The 21,690-nt window shown below is 34.2% G+C and overlaps 1 protein-coding gene across 1 annotated transcript in view; it reads right to left on the bottom strand.

The window, feature by feature from the left end:
* Positions 1 to 282: 282 nt before the first annotated feature.
* The window catches only part of IntS8 (integrator complex subunit 8), a 307,298-nt gene continuing 285,890 nt past the window's right edge, over positions 283 to 21,690 (bottom strand). Inside the window, exons 24-25 of the mRNA XM_090392448.1 lie at positions 16,205 to 16,359; positions 283 to 674 (exon numbers count right to left, since the gene is read on the bottom strand). Of these exons, the coding sequence (XP_090248574.1) occupies positions 375 to 674; positions 16,205 to 16,359 (455 nt within the window). The 3' untranslated portion in view covers positions 283 to 374. The remainder of the gene's footprint in view (positions 675 to 16,204; positions 16,360 to 21,690) is intronic.

Raw genomic sequence — 21,690 nt, forward strand, 5'->3', positions numbered from 1 at the left:
AATAATAATAGCCAAAAAAAAAGTATACTTTAAATTCCTGAATTGTTTCAATGATAATTCTGGTAAGTGCAACAAGTGGAGGTGATTATATGCTAGTAATGAAACACCCATAAAATGTACTTTTTCTTAATGATTCTCATGATGGTTACCTTCATGCTTGTGAATTTGGATTAAATACTTATTATCAGTTCTTATGTAATATATATATTTTTTAAATTTAAAATGATGTGTTTAATTGAAGGTGCATAAAAACAGTACAGTAAGTAAATCAGCTACAATTATTATTATTTTCATTTACTATGTTGTTGCTTACACAGTAAGTAACGAGAAATATATTTACACATTTTTCATATTTTCACACGATCTAAAAATCTTTATAAATACTGTTGTGCCATTGCTCTCAGAAACTTTCCTTTACGCAGATTGGCTGCTTCTCTTTGAATTTCTTCATTGTTATTTGAGTTTAATTCTAAATGTCCAATGAGAGATAAGACTAGATGCCTCCTATCGATTTCTCCTCTACGTGCATGTAAGTTCACGAGAAATTCAAGAAGTGTAACATCCCAAATGCATGGGTAATAGACATCACAACTATCATTGCAAACCCTTTCACTCAATGATTTGAAGGCTTGAGTGTAGTTTGGTTCCTCTAAGAACTGGCTAAGAACAGCAGCCTAAATAAATAATTGCATAATAAAAAATAATTTAAACAAACTAAAATATGAGATTGAAAGACAATAACATAGGTAAAATACAGTAAGAGTTATATGACATATATTTGAGTCTAGGAAGAGCCACTTATTTAGAATAATTGTTATATGTTATATAACTCATGAGTTATGCATGAGAGATGCAAGACAAATATTATTAATTATGAGTATCTTCAGAGAGAGAGAGACCAAAAACTCATTAAAAAGAGAACAACACTAGTAATCATTTACACAACTCCTATCACTACCTTCATCAAATTCCTGATATGTACCCTCAGGGGGAGGGAATACATCATATACAGCAATCCCTCGATTAATGCGCTGCCGATTAGTGCATCATTTTTTTTCGATACCCAAATTCAATTAGTGTGCCTATATACATCTTAAAAATAAATGTTACAGATTTTAAAAATTTTCAATGTATACATTTTTTATGGCTAACTATTTTAAAAAATCACTCACCAGGATGAAATAATTTAGTCACCAATTTGAAACATTTTACAGAGTTATTGTTTAATGGCATACTACACTAGTTCCATGTATGCATGTTCCAAATTTATTGCCAAAATTTATGTCGTCTGCTTTACATAGCATTTTGCTGATCATATCTCATGCAATTGTTTTCCTTACTTTTTTATTTTAAATTATTTTCCTAACCTTTAATCATGAGTAAAAGAATTAGTGAGCAAAAAAGAGAAGTGTGAAAATGATTCGAAAAGTAATCTGATTGGAAGAAAAACTTGAAATAACAAAGAAAAATGAACAAGGCAAGTCCAGAGCAAAGATAGGACAAGAACACAAAAATGGGTGAATCAACTGCTGAATACAAAGAGAAAGGTAAGGTTGCTTGAAGTTCATCATGCATGCATGAAAATCAAAGTATTATAATGATTGAATTAGAGAGACTTCTTTTTACATGGATCGAAGATTGTAACCAAAAACGGATCCCGCTAAACACTGGCCTTATTAAATCAAAAGCATTGTCTCTTTGTAACCTGGAAAAAAAGGGCTATCAATGATGGAAAAGAAGAATTCCATGTTAGTGCTGGGTGATTTCAGGGTTTCAAAAAAAGAAATAGCCTACATAATGTTCTAATCACAGGCGAAGATGCAAGTGCAGATAAGGAGATATCCAGAGATTTTGAAGAAAATTGTATAAGAAGAGGACTATCATGATCAACAAATATTTAACGTCGATGAACCCAGCCTTATTTTGGAAGTGAATGCCTTCCAAGACTTTTCTAGGTGAATCAGAGAAATCTCAGCCTGGTTATAAAGACGCAAAGTCTAATGAAATTACTGTTAGCAATATGCGAGCCGTTTGGTAGCACATTCTTCCACATTGTGCAAATGATTTTAGAGGCTTTTCAAATTAATCTAATTAATTAAATCTCATTCTGAGAAATTGAGTGATTCCGACCTACTAAATTTAGATGCACAGCGGGAAGATCCTGAAGAAAATTTAATCACTGACAAGCCCAAAGAGGTTTCACAGAAACAATTTGAAAATAGTTTTCGTACAATCGAAGTTTTTAAGCAGCAATTCTTAGAGACTCCCTGGTGAAGAGAGAACCAGTAAAATTTGCAGAAGAGGCAATAGGGCCATACCATCAGTTGTAAGAAAAAAAGAAACAGAATGCTCGCCAAACTATGTTAGCTCAATTCTTTGTTAAGAAGCAGAATAATAAATTTATATTCTGAATATGTTTTATCGACTTTTAGCTTCATGGTTTTCCTTTAACTATGCCCTGAGACATACCCTAGTTCTTTTATAAAAAAAATTAAGGATCAAAAAAGAAATCTGAGGAACGAATTATACATTTTCCCATAGGTTATTATATTCAATAGTGCGTTTTCGATTAATGCACCTGTTTTAAAGAAAGCATTAATCGAGGGATTGCTGTAGTACCTGATATCCTGTACTGCATGAAAAGTTTACATTATTATTAACTTCCTATGATCAGTTTTTCTCCAACTTAACCTGTTATCTGTCAGGACTCCAATATTGTCAGCTCTTATATTTCATTCTTTCTTCTAAGGCACATAACTAAATTAAAGATGCCAAGAAATTATATTCTTCTTTAATCCTTTATCCAAAGTGTAAGCAAACAAAGTTTGCACATGAAATATCTTAATAACCAGGCTACTTATATATAGAGGCTAGTGGCTTTACAATGTGAAGTCATTAGCTATGCTAACAACTTTGGATATAAAGGATTAAACAAGTATCTACCGTATTTGCCGGGGTATAAGACGCACCCCCCCCTTTTTTGTACACATTTTGTAGGAAAAAAACTTTATCACTGAATATTATAATGAATTTACAGTATTTCAAATATAAAGTAATAAGTAGGTCTACTTTCAACAAATACCTAATCTAACTAGGAAAGAGTACCACCTTTTAATCTTCTTCATCAAAACCAAAAATTCATCTCCAGAGCTAAATAAGAGACACTTGAAACCTCTTCTAAATCAGAATCTGAGTCCTCATACAACAAATTGTCCTCTGTACCATCCAGTGCATTACTAATGCCACATTTCTTAAATGATTTAACCACTGTCTCAGTTTTTATAGTATTGCATGAAGCTTTGACCCACTCACAAACTTGCAAAATGCTAGGTCTCTTCCTTCTTCCTGATGGCATGACCTCAAAATCTGAAGACTGCACCCAGCAGTCTTCTGGATGCAGTGTTCCACTCTCCTTCATAAATCCCTGAAATGGTTTATTAATACAGACATCTAAAAGGTTGAAGCTGACTAGTTAGACCTCCTGGAATTACAGCTAATTGAATTTTCAATTCCTTGAGTTTATTTTTAACATCTTCTGTTCTGTGAAAACAAAACTGATCCCATAGAAGCAGGGCAGGCTTCTTCAACAGTCCACCAGAGCACCTAGACCAAAAGTTATCTATCCATAACTGGAATTCTCTCACACACCACAAGGAAGGAAGCAAGAAAGAAATCGCATAACTCGGAACAGAGAAAATTTCCAGAAATGAAAATAATAAAAAACTGAGTATCGGCATATAAGACGCACTCTGTTTTCAGACCTATTTTCAAAGAAAAAAAGTGCGTCTTACACGCTGACAAATATGGTAATTTCTTGGCATCTTTAATTTAATTTATCACCATGTGGGGGGAAAAAAAAAACTTTAAATGAACTTCTTTACAGTATTAATTCGCCTAGATCTTGGTCTTTCTCTGGATCTTTTCCCTACAATCCTGGCCAAAAAATAATCGCTTTGCTAACCTTTTCCTCTACCATTCTGTTTTAAGTGACCACATGCATTCTTGAATGCTAATCATGTCAAGTTCCTGTCTTCTAATATTCTCCTTTCTATGGTTTCTGCCATTGATACTACTTTAACAGGTCCTATTTTTTTCTCAGAACTCTTATATCTTGTGGTCTCCACAGATAGAAGAGCACTGAGACAATGTACCATTTACACCATATAACTGCAGTGTTTTGAATAGCTTTTCTCCAGTCTTTGATCATGTATTTTATTTCTGATTCAGCTCTCAGATCCATAAGTTAAAATTGATTTGAACACTGTATTGTTTATGCCAAGTGTAGTGTTTTGATTAATCATCATCATCATCATACGTATCAAGGATTTAGGCCTAGTATGGCCTGTTCCGGCCTTAGAAGTCATCGTTGAATCGTTTAAGAGGACGTCCTGGTTTTCTTTTTCCTAATGGCTTGTACTTTAAGGCTTGTTTTGGTAATCTTTCAGTTTTCATTCTTTGATCGTGTTCCATCCATCTATGTTTATATTTTTTAATTTTTTCAATTACTGGTTCTTGGTTTAATTCTTTCATAATATCTTCGTTTCTTTTGTGATCAAATAGGGTATACTTTGCCGTTTTTCTCATAAACTTCATTTCTGCTGTTGTTAATCTTTGTCTTTTTGTTTTATTGTCCAGATTTCGCTTCCATACATTAAGACCGGTAGGGCTAATGTATTGTATACTTTTAGCCTGGTTTGTTTTTGAACTAGGTTTGGTTTAAATATAGAGTTAATTACTCCTGTTATTTTTAAATATTTTGCAATTTTTATGTTTATATCTTTTTCATTTTCATAAGTGATCATACATCCTAGGTAGTTAAATGAATTCACCTGTTCTAAGATCTTGTTATCTAATACTATTTTAGTTCTTGCGAGATCTTGTCCTTTAAAGGCCATAGTTTTTGATTTTTCCATTGATATTATCATACCATTATCTTTAGATATCTCATTTAGATTTAAAATAGCTTTCTGTAAGTTATCTTCAGAATTTGTAATTATTATTTGGTCGTCTGCAAAGAGGAGAGTGTTTAAGTTAACTGTAGGTGAAAGTTTAATTCCTTGATGTAAATTTTTACTCCATTTTATTATTATTTCATTTAAGTAGATATTAAAAAGAGTTGCTGAGAGGGGACATCCCTGTCGGATCCCTTGGTTTATCTCTCTTGTATATGATAGCTCATGATTTAATCTTATTTGTATTTGATTATTTTCATATATACTTGTGACAGCTTTTAGGATATTATTTGGTATTTGTCTTTCTTTTAATATGTTAAATAATATGTTTCTTTTAACTTTGTCAAATGCTTTTTCAAAGTCAATAAATGCAATATGTGTTTCTAAATTATATTCTCTTCTTTTCTCTATTATTAATTTTAGGCAGACGGCTGGGTCTATACATGATCGTCCTTTTCTAAATCCATTTTGTACCTCTAGAATAAAGTTTTCGGAATATTTCATTAGTTTGTTATTTAAGATTCTGCTGTATATTTTGTAACATGAATTTAGTATACTGATACCCCTATAGTTTTTAGGGTCATCTCTATTACCTTTCTGAAAGATAGGAATCACAATTGCTTTTTTCCATTCTATTGGGGGGATACCAGTTGAGTAAATTTTATTTAAAAATAATAATAATCTTCCTTTGAATCTTGTTCCTGCGTATTTATATAGTTCTGAACCTAGCTTATCTTCTCCAGGTGATTTTCCGTTTCTTGTTTCTTTCAGGCCGATTTCTAATTCTTCTTCAGTTATTTCCTTTTCGTTTTCGTTAATTGTTTGCCAGTTGTCTTTTTTAAAATATTTGTCTGTCCACAGTTCTGTGTAGTAATTTAGAAATTCTTCTAATTTCAATTCAGTGTTTAATTTTATGTTTTCTTTGGTATCTGCATTTAGGTGTTTCAAAATCTTATGTACATTGGGTCTTATTTTATATACATCATGTTCTAAATTAGAAACAAATTTATTCCATGATTCTCTATGTCTTTTTCTGATTAATATCCCTCTTATTCCATATAATATACCTGGTTGACTTCCTATCATACCAGTTATGTTAATTCTTTGTCTATTTCCATATTTAGTTTGCCACTGTCCTTAAAAACTGTGCCTGAAATGTTTTAATTGTTCTGTATGTTCTTCATTCAGGATATAGTTTATGCTTCAGTGTTCCTGCCTATTTTCATAGTCTTTTTCCTTTTATTGCTGATTTTCATACAAAATTTACTACAGCTGTTATTCAATTAAGTTACAGAATACTTATGACTTCTAATGGATTTGTTTAGAAGTAAATCGTCATCTGCATAAAGTAAAGAGCTCAGCTGAATATCTTCAATTTTATTATCAGACGTAATGCCATCTTCCTTCACATTGTGATCCATATAGATGATGAATAACAGTGGAGATAATGTACACTCTTCCCTCACATCTGATTTAACATCAAACCATCTTTTGTACCTCCTTCAATTTTAAAGTCTGACTTGCAACTCAAAAACACACCAAGTATTGCTTGATCAAATGTACCATTTACACAATATAACTGCAGTGCTTTGAATAGCTTTTCTCTGGTTATCTTGTCATATGTCTTATCCAGATATACAAAACTTAAATATTAGATTTTTGTTATATTCCCATGATTTATCATGGGAATATAACAAAGATGTTGGTCTTAAAAGTTAAAATCTGATTCTGGCAACCTCTACTTGGCCTCAACCCAGCTTGTTCTTCTCTGAGTTTCTCTTCCACAATTTTTCATAGCCTCTTTTAAAGTATGCTTGCATAAATCTTACCTGCAATACTAAAGAAATGACTATGTAATTCTCACATTAAGTGTTACATAAGTGTTTCTGTAAGTTAAAGAACACAGAGAAAAATCATGATTGATAACTCAAAAACTGTATGATGAATATTCATGCAATTTTGTGAAAAGCAGTGTGATGTGATATGTGAAAGAAACACCCACAAAAAACTAAATAAATAGTTTTACTTCAGTAACATATGGGTACATGAAGACAATGGTCAAAAACAACAGATCAAAATGAGATTGTCATACCTCAATAAGGAATATGGTCACCCCGCAGCAATATAGTGCTCACAATCATGTTTCATACTGTTTATAATGATTTCCAGGAGCTCAGTTGGTAATAACAATTATTGCAGAAGCAATGGTTGTTATTACCAAATTGTAGTACCTGATCTACCCCTCCCCGAAACCTGAAGGTTTTGGGGAGGAGTAGTTGAGAGCAGCATCCAGACATGCTCAACAGGTTATCAGGAGACCTGGATGGCGAGTTCATATGTATGATAGGGTCTTTTTTGAAGATATTGGCCCATAAGCTTTGCTCAACAACAACAAGCATTATCATCTTGTAGGATAAATGTCTCTTTTGTAGCACTCACATATGGATGAACATGGGGTCCAAGACCCCCATCTCTCTAAGTTTCAGCATTCAGGGTTCTGCTAGAAAGCACATACAGGTCAGTGCACCCACCCCAAACCATTACACTATCTCCACCATGTGTCCCTTTCACGGATATTAGAGGAATGATGCCTGATATCGCTTTGTAGAGCAAATCAGGACTCATCTGTAAACAATAGTTTTGAGTCCAGTTGACATGGAGCATGGTCCAATTTAAATGTTCTCTCCTGTGGTGTGGGGATAGGAGCATGCAAACTATCATTAGCACATAGACCACCTTTGTGGAGCCTTCTGCACAGAGCGAAAGCAGATACTAATTGTTCCTGTAGCTGATGTGAGGCCAGATCATAGCTGATTTGGAGTAGAATTTGGTGAGGAGATATCGGTGCCCCACCCACACACTGTATCTGTATTTCCAGGATGCTTTTTTTGTGACTGTTAGAATTAGTTCCACAATCTGTGAACTATGTAATGACTCACATGTAACCATTTGGCTACCTCTGCCTGACTTTGGTTGGCATCCTAAAAGTAGGTCTTAGGATGCCTCACCACCAGAATTCATCAGTTAAATGATGTCTTGCAGTCATATCAAAAAATTGTGGTATCATGAAATGTTTTGTTCTCAGTCCTGACACAAAATGGAAAGCCACTCCAAAATGCTTGCTTCTATGACATGGCTTATTTACATATACTTCTGACAGTGCCACTCATTTGTATGCGCTAACTAGACTCAGTGTCACTTTTTACATCATGTACCTGACTTTCATATGTTCCCAACCAAGCTATTGCAGTTTTTCTCTTTGTTCCTTAATTTATGAAAACTGGTGTATTTCTTAAATATAAAGAGCCAATAGGCTTCATTTCGGCAATATAAACATTATTCAAATTAAGGGGATATTAAATCCCACATTGTTTTAAAACCGAATAAGAAACTCAAAGATTGGAATCAGAGAGTTTCATGCCGAATATAGTAAACTATAAAAGTATTGGCGGCCACTAGCGTGAGCTAATGCAAGTAGTCCTAGTACGTAGTACAATCTCAGGCAACTCGTTGCAAAGGTGGGGAAAGTTCTGATTGCTAATCTTGGTATTTTCCATAATGTAAAAACACATTTCCTAGGAAATGTATGCTGTTATTACATTATGGTGGGAGGTCACTACCCAGACTGGTTTCAGCCTTTTTTGAGGCTTCACTGATGAAGCCTCAAATGAAGCCTCAGTGAGTAGCTTCACTGATGAAGCTACTCACTGACGAAACCTCAAAAAAAGGCTGAAACCGGTCTGGGTAGTGACCTCCCACCATAATGTAATAACAGCATACATTTCCTACGAAATGTGTTTTTACATTATGGAAAATACTAAGATTAGCGATCAGAACTTTCCCCACCTTTGCAACGAGTTGCCTGAGATTGTACTACGTACTAGGACTACTTGCATTAGCTCACGCTAGTGGCTGCCGATACTTTTATAGTTTACTATATTCAGCATGAAACTCTCTGATTCCAATCTTTGAGTTTCTTATTCGGTTTTAAAACAATGTGGGATTTAATATCCCCTTAATTTGAAACTGGTGTATTTCACTTTTTATAGACTGGAGTAGAGCTCACATAGTACTACCTATCCTTATGTGGTGAATGAATGAATACTTTAATTTTATAGGAGGTTTAAATGTAATTTTAATCTTGTACCTCTTTATATTTCCAAATATTTTCTAAGTTTTGGTGTACACATATACAATACTGATAACAATGCTCATCCTCAAACTGCCTAAATTACCCAACTATAGTAACACTAATCTCTAAAAACCAAAATAATCACACATTAAATATGTATTGGATACTTAAAAGTAAAAAACATCAACAGGAGAAGTAAGTTTTTTTTTTTTTTAAACCGGTCTGGTTGGTTGAGTGGTTAGCATATCCACTCTCCAAACAACAGGTTGCATGTTCAAATCCCACCATGGATATGGATGTCTGTGATTGTCTTTAGGTGGTGGGAGCGCAGTGTGAGACTACTGCACTACTTATTGGAGGCCTGAGTGGCTTGAAAAAGTTCCATGTTTTGTTTCGAGGATAGGGTTTCTGGAATCTGTAAAAAAATACAGAAAAAAAAAATATAAAAGTAACATAACTATAATCTAGGCAAATAATTAACAGAAGTAAGTGAATAAATACATTAATATAAATTGACAAGATTACTATACGGGTTTAAGAAGAAACTGATCAGACTATAGAGGAATTCTGGAGTTTTACTAGATAGCAAGTTGAAGTTCAAGATTGCAAACACAACTCAGAAGATAATTATAATGCTGAGATAAACATTAACATGACCTCGTCTGCAGATCTGGTCTCCTGGTTTCCATGGTGATGCAAATGTAGTGGAAAGAGTGCAAGGAGATGTTTAAAGGTGATATCAGGCTGTAAAATGCAGATTATGAGGACAGATTGAGGATTTATGGATTGCGGACATTCACAAAGAGGAGAAAGAGAGGTGATATGATAGAGAACCTACAAACTCCTGAAAGGATCATACAGTAGTATATTAGTAGATGAAATTTTTAATTTTATGGAGTAGAAAGAGGATGAGAGGGAATCTATGGAAGTTGCAAATGAAAGAGAGAAAAATCTAGTTCTTACCATTCTCTCTCACACACACACACACATCATCACACACCTAGTTCTTACCAATCCCACACAGCTCTCACAGAGAGCTGTGCGTGTGTGATTGGCATGGTTTTGAGTGGGCAGCATGAATGAATTCAAGAATACATATGACAACTGGTGTGGATAATATGCCTCCCCCCCTCCTCTACAAGTCTCTGACTCCCTGAAAGTCTGATAATAATAATAATAATAAAACAACTAGATGTCAAAGTCCATAAATTTAATTTCACCATTCAATGACACTGAAAGAAAATATCTGCATCATCCATGAAATGAGTACTTAAAAGCAATGCAGCTACTATGGTAAGCAAAAAAATACATGTCTAAGATCATCAACCATCTAGTGTTTTGAAAAAGATGCCAAGATAGCAACGTGATCCCTAATTGCACCAAGCTGAAAAATAGCTTGGCTCCAACAAAGCTTTCTGGATATTAAGTATTACATAGAAAAAGCTATAATATGAGAACAAATTCAAGAAACAACCCTGTCTCTTCCCAAAGAGACAAGTTCACATTAGTCAGAATTCTCATCACAAAATCCCTATGACACTGAACTAAAAATCTATCTATGATTGAACCCAGGATATTCCTAGTAATGTAAATGCATACAGTTTTTTTTTGGAGTCATTACAATTACATCACCTTAATAAAAATTAGTAAGTCACTTTAGTATTCATAACTCCCACTAGTGCTAACACACAGTGTTTTGGTCTTGATGTGCAAACTCAGAAAAACTTATCTGTCTTTATATATCTCAGTGGGTTTCACTGAACTTCAAGTATACATCTTTCAAACTAAAGAGTATAAAGATGCTTTATGTACTTGTATATATATATTATTTTTTTTTCTTTTTAAGGATTGAGGATTAGCACAACATAGCACACACTCATGATAAAAAAAACTGTCTTGATAGGTTGATATACTAAATATGCTGAAACAAAAAAAATGCAATTTCTTCATTTTCAAAAGGCTATTTATGCTAAAGGGATGAAAACAACAGAATGGAGGAGACCAATTTTGCTTCACAGCCACTATCAAGAGTATCTCATAAAAATATCAAATTTTTATTTGGTTCCCTACATAATTTTTTTGCAATTTCAAACTTAGCCATGTTTAATTATTTTCACAAATTTTGAGGAAAATTTTTTCACAGAGGAAAGGATTCAATCAAGGTGATTTTGGGCATACATATTCCACTACATGAACAAATAAATCACACAAAAATTCAGACTTGTGCATTCAGCCTAGGCCTGCAGGGTAGAGTACAAAATGAGGGAAAACAGCACTCAGAACATCTAAAGCAATGAAGACATCTTGAAAAAATTAATTTGTCTGAAAATACAAATAAGAAATAAAAAATACACATCTTGAGCATTAGAATGGCAGTAAATCAGAAAGCAGACAATCTGGAAATAAGCTGTGATTTTTTTTAAAGCCCTCTGAAATGTGCAAATTCTGTAGTCTGTTGAATAAAAATGGCTATCATAATTAATAATAGGCTATAAGGACAAATATAAAAAATATTCTTTCATCTAAAGGAAAGGGCAACCAAAGAACTTATCAAATATGAATTATACAGATTCAATTTAACTTTTAATTTGATAATTTCATGCAGAATGACTGCAGGATTCCCCCCCCCCCCCAGATCCTGATACAACATATATAATATGAGAACAGAATCATTCATTCATTCAATGTGGGATTTAATATCCCCTTAATTTAAATAATGTTACATCGCTGAAGTGAAGCCTATTGGCTCTTTATATTTAAGTAATTTAATGGGTGCACCTTTTTGACAACTTTTCGCTATACCCTTGGTATTAATTTGGTCTACCTACTCACTGATGAGACCTCAATAAAGGTTGAAACAGGTCTGGGTAGTGACCTCCCACCATAATGTATAACATCATACATCTCCTAGGAGATGTGTTTTACATTATGGGAAATACTAAGAATAGTGATCAGAGCTTTACCCACTTTTGCTACGAGTTGCCCTAGTTTGTACTATGTGCTTTGGCTTACGCTAGTATTCGCTGATACTTTTATAGTTTACTATATTCGGCATGAAACTCTGATTCCGATCTTTGAGTTTCTTATTCGGTTTTGAAACAATGTGGGATTTAATAACTCCTTAATTTAAATAACGTTACATCGCCGAAGTGAAGCCTATTGGCTCTTTATATTTAAGTAAAAAGAATCATTCATTGTTTCATCATTATCAGTATATGTAATGCAACTTTACATATTAACTTTCCTTTGCATTTGTTTGATTTTGTCTGTTACCTTGAGACCTTTTGTATGTTATTAGTTAATCTAATCATGATTGTTGCGAATTACACACAAAATTTAATATTGTGTGTAGTTCACATTATTAAAATCTGATGTTAAATAGTCGGGTTGTTTAAGGGTCAAAGCTGTATAACTGAGAGGAGACCTCCACATAGCCTTTAAAGGAATGTGGAGAACCAACTAGGGCTTCTGACCTAATGTCCAATCCTCACCTTCTCGTGGTGCACGTTGTTGGGTATCTACTTTGATACTGAACGAACGAGGATGGGCTGGCAATTTGGGATTTAGCCGACCAAATTGTATTCTTATTGGTTAAACCAAAATAAAAAAAAATGATGGTACAACATGACAAAATTTCATGCTGGCTGGGGCGTCGCCCGGTTAAACAAGGCCCCCGTTGTTTTCGCCAGGGAACCAGGGTGAACAGCGAAAAGTCAGCTACTGGAACAAATCTGAAAACAAACCCCAACTCGACATCACCAGAGTTAAAGATCGGTACTATCAACGTAAGAAGCCTGAATGGCAAAGAAATGGAGCTAGCTGAGGAATTAGATAAGTACCAGATCGACATAATAGGGGTGACTGAAACAAAAAAGACCAAAACTGGTGAGATCTTTCTGAGCAATAAATACAAAATGTTATATTCAGGCAATGACAATCAAGGAAAAGGAGTAGCAGCCATAGTATTCAACACAAAATACGAGGCTAATATTCTTGAATGGCAGGCAGTCTCGAGTAGAGTAATGTGGGCAAATATGAGAATGGGGAACTGGACAATGAGACTTATTTGTGCCTATGGTCCCACAGAAGGTTCTACTAAGGTAGAAGTGGAGAAATTTTTTGAAGCTTTAGAAAAAGCAACTGACACAATGAAAATGGAAAAGTTGGTCCTTGTTGGGGATCTAAATAGCAGAGTAGGAAATGATTGTGAGACATACAAAAATATTTTGGGAAAATTTGGAGAAAAGAGCAAAGCTAATAATAATGTCAAATATCTCTTGGATTTCTGCTCAGGACATGGACTGGTTATTACTAACACCATGTTCCAACATAAAAATGTGCACAAATTCACATGGAGAGAAGAGGTGAGGAATAAGAAAAGTCTCATTGACTATGTTATTGTTGATAGTGATGTTTTCTCCCTGGTGCAGGACACCAGAGTGTACAGAGGATTTGAAATTGGAAGTGATCACTATTTAGTCTTGAGCAGGATAAAATTGAATTTCATATTGAAAAGAATGACATGTAAGAAAGTTTTAAAGCGAATAAAATTTGAGCAGCTCTCAGATGTGAACTGTAGACTAAAATACAGAAAGATTATTGAAAAGAAAATGAAAGAGTTTGAGAACAGGAATCAAACATTGGAGATTCAGTGGCAAACTCTGAAGAAAACATTGATTGATTCTGCCAGAGAGGCATGTGGTGAGGTTGTGTGCAAGGATAAAAAAATCAGAACTCCCTGGTGGACACAGGAAGTTAAAGAAAAGAAGAAAGCATATCAAAAGTTCCTGGCAATTAAGTCAGCTTTTACTCTTACAGAATACAGAGACAAATGTAAGAAAGCTAAACAGTGTGTAAAACTAGCTAAACAAAAGTCATGGGAGAACTTTGGCAAGAATATAGAAAATAAATATCAAGAAGGTGGCAAAATATTCTGGAGGTTGTTGAAGAAGCTTAGGAATGGAGGAAAAGATATCCTTGAAGTATGGAGTCATTACTTTGAAAAACTGCTAAATGAAACAAGCAGTGATGACAGCACAGTGATAAAAAACACTGACCAGGCATGCAGTCAGGAATACATATCCATACTTGAAGTAGAAAAAGCCATCAAAGGCTTGAAATGTGGAAAGGCAGCAGGAGTAGATGATATTCGACCAGAAATGCCGAAGTATGGTGGTATAAGAGTCTTACAGTGGCTGCACTGCATAGTTCAGAGAGCCTGGACAGAGGGACGAATTCCCGATGATTGCAGTAGAGCTCTCATAGTACCCATATATAACAAGGGAAATAAAACTGAATGTGAGAATTACAGAGGTATTTCCCTACTGAGTGTTCATGGCAAGATCTATGCAAGTATACTTGAGAAATGGTTGAGAAGAATTGTGGAAGAAAAGTTTGGTGAAGAACAAGCTGGATTCAGGCCAAATAGAGGCTGTCAGGATCAGATCTTCACTTTACGACAAATAGTCAAGAAAGCATGGGAATATAACAAAGATCTGTATTTAAGTTTTGTCGATTTGGAAAAGGCATATGACAAGGTGCCAAGAGAGAAGCTATTCAATACGCTGCAGTTATATGGTGTCAATAGGGCATTATATCAAGCAATACTTAGTCTTTATTTGAGTTGTAAGTCAGCAGTTAGAATTGAAGGACGTACAGGAAGATGGTTCAATGTTAAATATGGTGTGAGACAAGGATGTACATTATCCCTTCTGTTATTCATTATCTATATGGATCACATTATGAAGGAATGTAGTATTAAACCTGATATCAAAATTGGAGATGTTAATGTCAGCTCTTTGCTTTATGCGGATGATGTTATACTTCTAAATAAATCCGCTACAAGTCTGCAAGATTCTCTGACTAAATTGAATAACTGTTGTAATAGATATGGTATGAAGGTGAGCATTAAAAAGACAAAAACAATGAAAATAGGTAGAATTGTTGAAAATGTCAACTGTGTTGTGAATGGAGAACCTGTGGAACAAGTTAAACATTTCAGCTACTTAGGCACAATTTTTACTGAAGATGGTAAATTAAATATAGAAATAGACAACAGAATCAGTAAAGCTGGTATGGTGGGAAGTCAATTGAATAAATTCATATGGAATAAGAGAGAAATTAGTCGGAACACTAAATTAGCTGTATACAAGACAGTGTTCAAACCAGTTTTAACTTATGGATCTGAGAGCTGGGTCAGAAGTAAAACACTTGACCAGACTAGAGACCGCAGATATGAGAGTCTTGAGAAAGATTAGAGGCGTGAACAGATGGCATCAATTGCAATATCATATTAAAAATGAGGATATTAGGAAAGAACTTGACATTGTCAGCATCAAGGAATGCGTTAGCAGAGCTAATCTCAGGTGGTATGGTCACTTAAATAGAATGGGAGAGGAAAGATTAGCAAAACAAGTGTTCTCTGCCAGGTTGGCAGGAAAACGACCCATAGGAAGACCAAGATATAGATGGATTGATATGGTACAAAGTGCCTTAGACGATAGAAATATAAGATCTGATAATGTTGGGGTCTTGACAGGTAACAGACTGATTTGGAGGAAAATTGTAGATAGGAAGTTAGTAATGATGTAGTGCTGTCATATCCTGTACATCCCTTGAGGATACATGGCAAGAATTTGATGATGATGAACTTTGACATCACAGCACCAACTCTGAATTAAAAAATATATAAATGCAAAAAGACCAGTCTCCTGGGAGAAAGAAATAGTTTGGATAAGAGATTAAATACCCCTCCCCCCAAGTGCAGTTATTCTCAAACATACTCTACAAGTTATTAACTCATTTGGCTAAAGGAAGGAAAAATATATATAAACTGGTTAATGTTAACCCTTCTGTAAAGAATGCTTTCCTTTATGAAGCATATGAAAATTTTAAGTTCATCCAATATACGCATAAGTAATTTTAATTTTTATTTAAAAAATAAATTAGCTCATGTTAAATGTTTTTATTTTTGTTCTGATTCATGTGCATATTGTAGACAGACAAAACTTATGTACAACATTATTTGTAAAAATTGTGATTAACTAAACAGATTAAAACAATTAATGCATCTGTAAGATAACGTTCAATATATCGCAGGGGGAAAAATCTATATAATTACCTGAGTATGACTTTGCAGCTTGGTACAACAATGAATCATGTGTTTATATTGCACATCATCAAATAATACTCTGGATAAGGGCTGAGAGAAATAATCACTGCAAACCATTGCAGCTGACAAGTACTGCTTCATTGCTGCTGCATAATGTCCTTGCACTGAAAGGTTTCAATTAAATATTTGAAACTGGTAGCCTTGATAGCAAATAGTTATAATAATCAAACATGAAAAAAAAGGACTTTAACCTTGTGTAATTATTTTAAATTGCATAATACAATTTATTTGTATTATGCAATTTAAAATTTGTATTATGCATTCACATTATTTCTGTGGTCCTTCTAAAAATAAATCAATAAAGGTGATGGAAAATAAATGTGAATGCAGAAAAAGAGTTCAAAAATTTAAATAGACCTTAAATCAGATTTCAATACAAAATTATTTTCTTCATATGGATTAAATATGTTGTATTAAAATTCAAACTTATTAACAACCAAGATGGATACAGGATTTGTAATATTGCAAAAAGCTAACATGAAATTTCATTGATAAGGGCTAGCAGAATTTTTTAAACAAATTTAATGTATGTAATATAAGCTATATTTTAAAATGTATAACTTAATTTTGGCACAGGTGAAAATGGGATTCAATGGAAAAGAGGTGGAACTAGCAGAATTACAAAAAGACCACGTGGAAAACTAATGTTACTGAAATGACTAATACTGGTGAGATTCTTCTAGATAATAAGTACAAGATGACTTACTCATGATGCAACATAATCATGGAAATGATGGAGTATAGCATTCAACACTAAATACATAAATGCAAAGAGCAATTTCTAGAATGAGGTGGATGCAAGTAAGAGCAGCATATACGAGTTTTAAAATGTGACTTATGTCTACAGTCACAATGAGTGCCAGTAATAGTGAAGAACTAGACAAAATCATCAAAAAAACTTTTCTTGTTTTAGATGTAAACAGCAGATTAGTAAAGGAATTCCAGACATAAGTCCATTCTCATCATAATAAATTTATAAGGACCACAGAAATAATTAAAGCAGATAGTTTGCTTTAACATAGAGATTATGATTATGGGACTTTGGTCAGACATTTTCAGTGTTTTGTTTTAGTGAGTAGGTTTGTTATACATAGTGTTTGCTATAGTGAGAGCTGAGCATAAAAATGTTTTGGAAAACATTTATAACATACCATTAATATTTAGACTAATGTTAATGGTAATTATTTGTGAATTTCTGCTGAGGATATGGATTAGTTATAACTAATACCATGTTCCAACATATGGATATGCATAAATTTACATGCAGAGAACACATTGTTGTGTCGGAAAAAGTGATGAGTCATCCTTTTTCCCACCCAACATTAAGTTACCTCAAAAGGAAGGGATAAGGACATGCTTATGCCTCCTGATGGGAAGTGTACCGCATAATGTCCTAAGAAAATGTAAACATCCAGATGAGTAAATTCCAAACATTGTTAAGATAGCCCATGAGTTTATTAAGATAGCAATTGTGAATGAATTAAAGTAGAAAGTCATGTAGTATTAACAAATAAATATGTATAAGCTAAGTACAAGCTTAAGGCATGTAAAGACAGTTCATGGCCACAGCGTCCAATCGGCTTCCGCCGTATGCATGACGACATCGCTGAGTGAGGGAGCTGTTCCGGAGTATAAAAGTTTCGGCGGGAGTTTGAATCGCTCTCTTATCTCTTATCGCTTGTGTCTCGTCTCCGAGGTTTGTCGGCACCAAGTTTCCCGTAGGAGAGCTATGTAGAGCTTGCCGCCACGTGTAGCAAGGATCTCCCCTTACTATGCATGTTACATTGGTCAAAGCTACAACTACAATGTGTTCAAACACATAAGGAGAAAGAGCCGCTGATGAAATCCATGTCAGCGTACAGATCTGTGCATGAGTGTTTTCGGTTCGTGTAGAACAAAGGAACAAAGCCCGCTATCAGAGGAGGTACAGTGAACAGATCAGAATACCTAGTCAAAGCAAGAACGGTAAGCAAAGATTTTCTTATATTAATGTAGGATTAAAGTATCCGTGGAGTAAAGAAACAGAAATTAAGAACACACGCCATTTACGTGTTGTGCCACAAGAACAGTCTGCAATTTGGAGACACGTTTGTCTACTGTTAAGAAGAAAGCATATTAGGCTCCAGCCGAGCAGGAGGCCGAGCTCCAAACTGTTTAAGTGATTTAAGAAAAGTAATGTCATATGATCAGAAAGTGATTAAGTGTTAACAGATATTTTGGGGGAGAGAATTAAGTAGAAATAAGTACTATTGTCCTAGAGAGTTACATGTCAGATTTATTGAATTGTCTAGTGTTTATATGTAATGTTTCATGTATGATATTATCAGGTAACTTAATTGTGAGAGTCTGAGGATAGATATATGTACAGAAGTGAGGAGTTTATGTCTAGTAAGAGATCATAGTGCAGAAGTTTAAATGTGTTTAATTAAGTAAGGGGAACCCAGACTCTTTTAAGGTTAAGAATTTAAATAACACGTATACTTGTCTTTGTGAAATAATAAATGTGTTTCTTTTTACATAATCAATTGAGTTTGTCATATCTTCTGTGGATTTGAATTACCGTTTGGAAAATTTTGTACCATGCATTAAAAGGGGAAACCAATAGTGATATGAAAATAGGGACCACGACTGCATATATCTTGATCCCTACAATTTTCCTTAAGTATTTTAGATAGTGTATCAGAATTTAGTTGCCGGCTGGCGCAGTCCTTAATCTATACAAATTTGTCGGCAACCGAATATCTGAGAATAAGAGATACAAAACTTAATGTTAAAAGTTAAGGTAAAGTCAAAAACAATTAAAGATATATATAAAGAGGTCAGCTAGCACATAATCAAAACGGGGATATAACAACATAAAAGTATGAAAATACTTCTCATACTTTTTTTTATTTTTGACCAGACATTTTAGACTCTTTCAAGATACAAAAGTATACAGGAGATTTGAAATAGCAAGTGATCACCACTTACTGTGTATCACACAATGAAAACAAAAACAAATATAAAAGTTTACACCAGAATGAAAGTCAAGTATTATCAAGTGTTATTTTTTTATTTCTAATGATTTCCTTTATGTTTTCTGTGATTTCTTTTGTGTTATTTCCAGTGGTTTATTTTATTTCATGCAATTTTCTTTTGTTATATTTCTGGAGATTTCCTTTGCTCTGTTTGCCATGATTTCTTTTGTTTCACAGGAACGAGTGCAGTGGTTAGTATTTTACTCTGAATTCGATATAGCAAGCCTTACATTATAACAACCTATGTCTGTGCTCCATAGTTGTTGGCTATAGTAATTATCTACTATAATGTGGTATTATGAGTGTTCTGCTCATCCCTTGAGGATTAGTAATTTGATTATCTTTCTTTACAAAGTAACATTTTGAATGAATGAAATATATATATATATATACACACACACACACACGTGCCTACTTTATAATGAAGTATATTTTTCAAAATTTATATAATAAATATGAATGTTCTATACAGAAAGGCAGTTAGGAATAAAGCAAGTACTAATGAAACTGTGATAGTAAATTATTATTATATGAATTTTTGAAAAATTTGACACATTTACAGATTCTAGCAGAAACTAATTTAATCGATTCATACATTAGAGCGCCATGATTAATCTTTCATTTCTTAATCATGAAAACTAATAAATTTAGTTTAATCCTTTATCCAAGTGTGAGCAAACAAAGTTTGCTCCTGAAAGTATCTTCAGGACTGGGGTAAGGTGGTACAACACCAGGGCACTCCTTGCAAAGGTGGAGCAAGCTACCAACACTCCTATCTCAGTATCTCCCATAATGCAAAACACATCTCCTTGCGGATATGTATAATGTTATGCATTAAGGGAAGGGCCACAACCCAGACTAGTTTCGACCTTTATTGAGGTCTCTTCAGTGGGAGCCAGGCCCAAGTGGAGATACCAGGCAGAAGCAATAGAAAGGTCATCTCTACTTATACGAGTTGCCAAATGGTGTGCCACCCTTTTTTAATAAATTAGAAATCAATAAGAAACTAATCTGGGTTGTGGTCCTTCCCTTAATGCATAACATTAGACATATCCGCAAGGAGATGTGTTTTGCATTATGGGAGATACTGAGATAGGAGTGTTGGTAGCTTGCTCCACCTTTGCAAGGAGTGCCCTGGTGTTGTACCACCTTACCCCAGTCCTGAAGATACTTTCAGGCGCAAACTCTGTTTGCTCACACTTGGATAAAGGGTGAAACTAAATTTATTATACTCTAACCAAGTGAAAAATAAACTTTCAACATCTTTCTCTAAATACAGAGTAATTTATTAAAAAAGGGTGGTACACCATTTGGCAACTCCTATAGGTAGAGATGACCTGCTAATGCTTCTGTCTGGTATCTCCACTTGGGCCTGGCTCCCACTGAAGAGACTTCACTAAAGGTCGAAACTAGTCTGGGTTGTGGCCCTTCCCTTAATGCATAACATTAGACATATCTGCAAGGAGATGTGTTTTGCATTATGGGAGATACTGAGATAGGAGTGTTGGTAGCTTGCTCCACCTTACCCCAGTCCTGAAGATACTTTCAGGCGCAAACTTTGTTTGCTCACACTTGGATAAAGGGTTAAACTAAATTTATTATACTCTAACCAAGTGAAAAATAAACTTTCAAAATCATGAAAACTGATCACAAATTAGAAGTCCCATTTTATTAACTCAGAATAGTGAATTGCAAAAACAGACATGAGATAAAATAGTGTTCATAGAAGCATATTATATTGGTTTTAGTTATACGATGCTGATATTATTTCATTAATTAAAATGTTGTATTGCAAAAAATGTACATGGACTTCAAAAATTCACAAATTTTGGATGGCCTTTACTTTGCCATGTCAGCAAGCCTCGTTCTAAATAAAATGATCCTTATAGAAAGGTATTTTACTTTTTTTTTTCTTTTATGTTGGGCCCATATACAGGAGGTTGGCTGGTCAACCTATAGTACGTTAGTACCGTATATATGGGTGATGGGTTGTGAAAGGAGAAACTTGTTTACATTTGATTTGAACGCCTGTATATTGTATTCCTTGGGAAATACGTCAGGGGGGAAGACTGTTCCACAGTACTGTTACATCCTGAATGAAGAACTTTATTCAAGAAATAATTCATTCAGGATTTAACAAATCAGAAAAATCAGCTGAGAGAAAAAACTTATACTCGAGCAGAAGAATTAAAGTACTAACTGTAAATGGAAATAGAATTACCTTCTTTTAGTAGAATTGTAATACCATGTAAAGAACTTTGCGTATAAATTAGTATTATATGAATGGGTAAATTAGATGTAAACAATAGTCCAAAGGTCATGGGCAGGCCTGAGGCATTAGCAATCTCGGAAAGCGATGCACGTTTGTTTCCCGGAAGACGCTGCAAGAAATCTCGCGATGTACCGAAATTCCCATGG

This window comes from Typopeltis vanoorti, chromosome 1, assembly GCF_054136105.1.
Source record: "Typopeltis vanoorti isolate ZY-2024b chromosome 1, IOZ_Tvanoo_1.0, whole genome shotgun sequence".
In the NCBI taxonomy this organism is placed as follows: domain Eukaryota; kingdom Metazoa; phylum Arthropoda; class Arachnida; order Uropygi; family Thelyphonidae; genus Typopeltis; species Typopeltis vanoorti.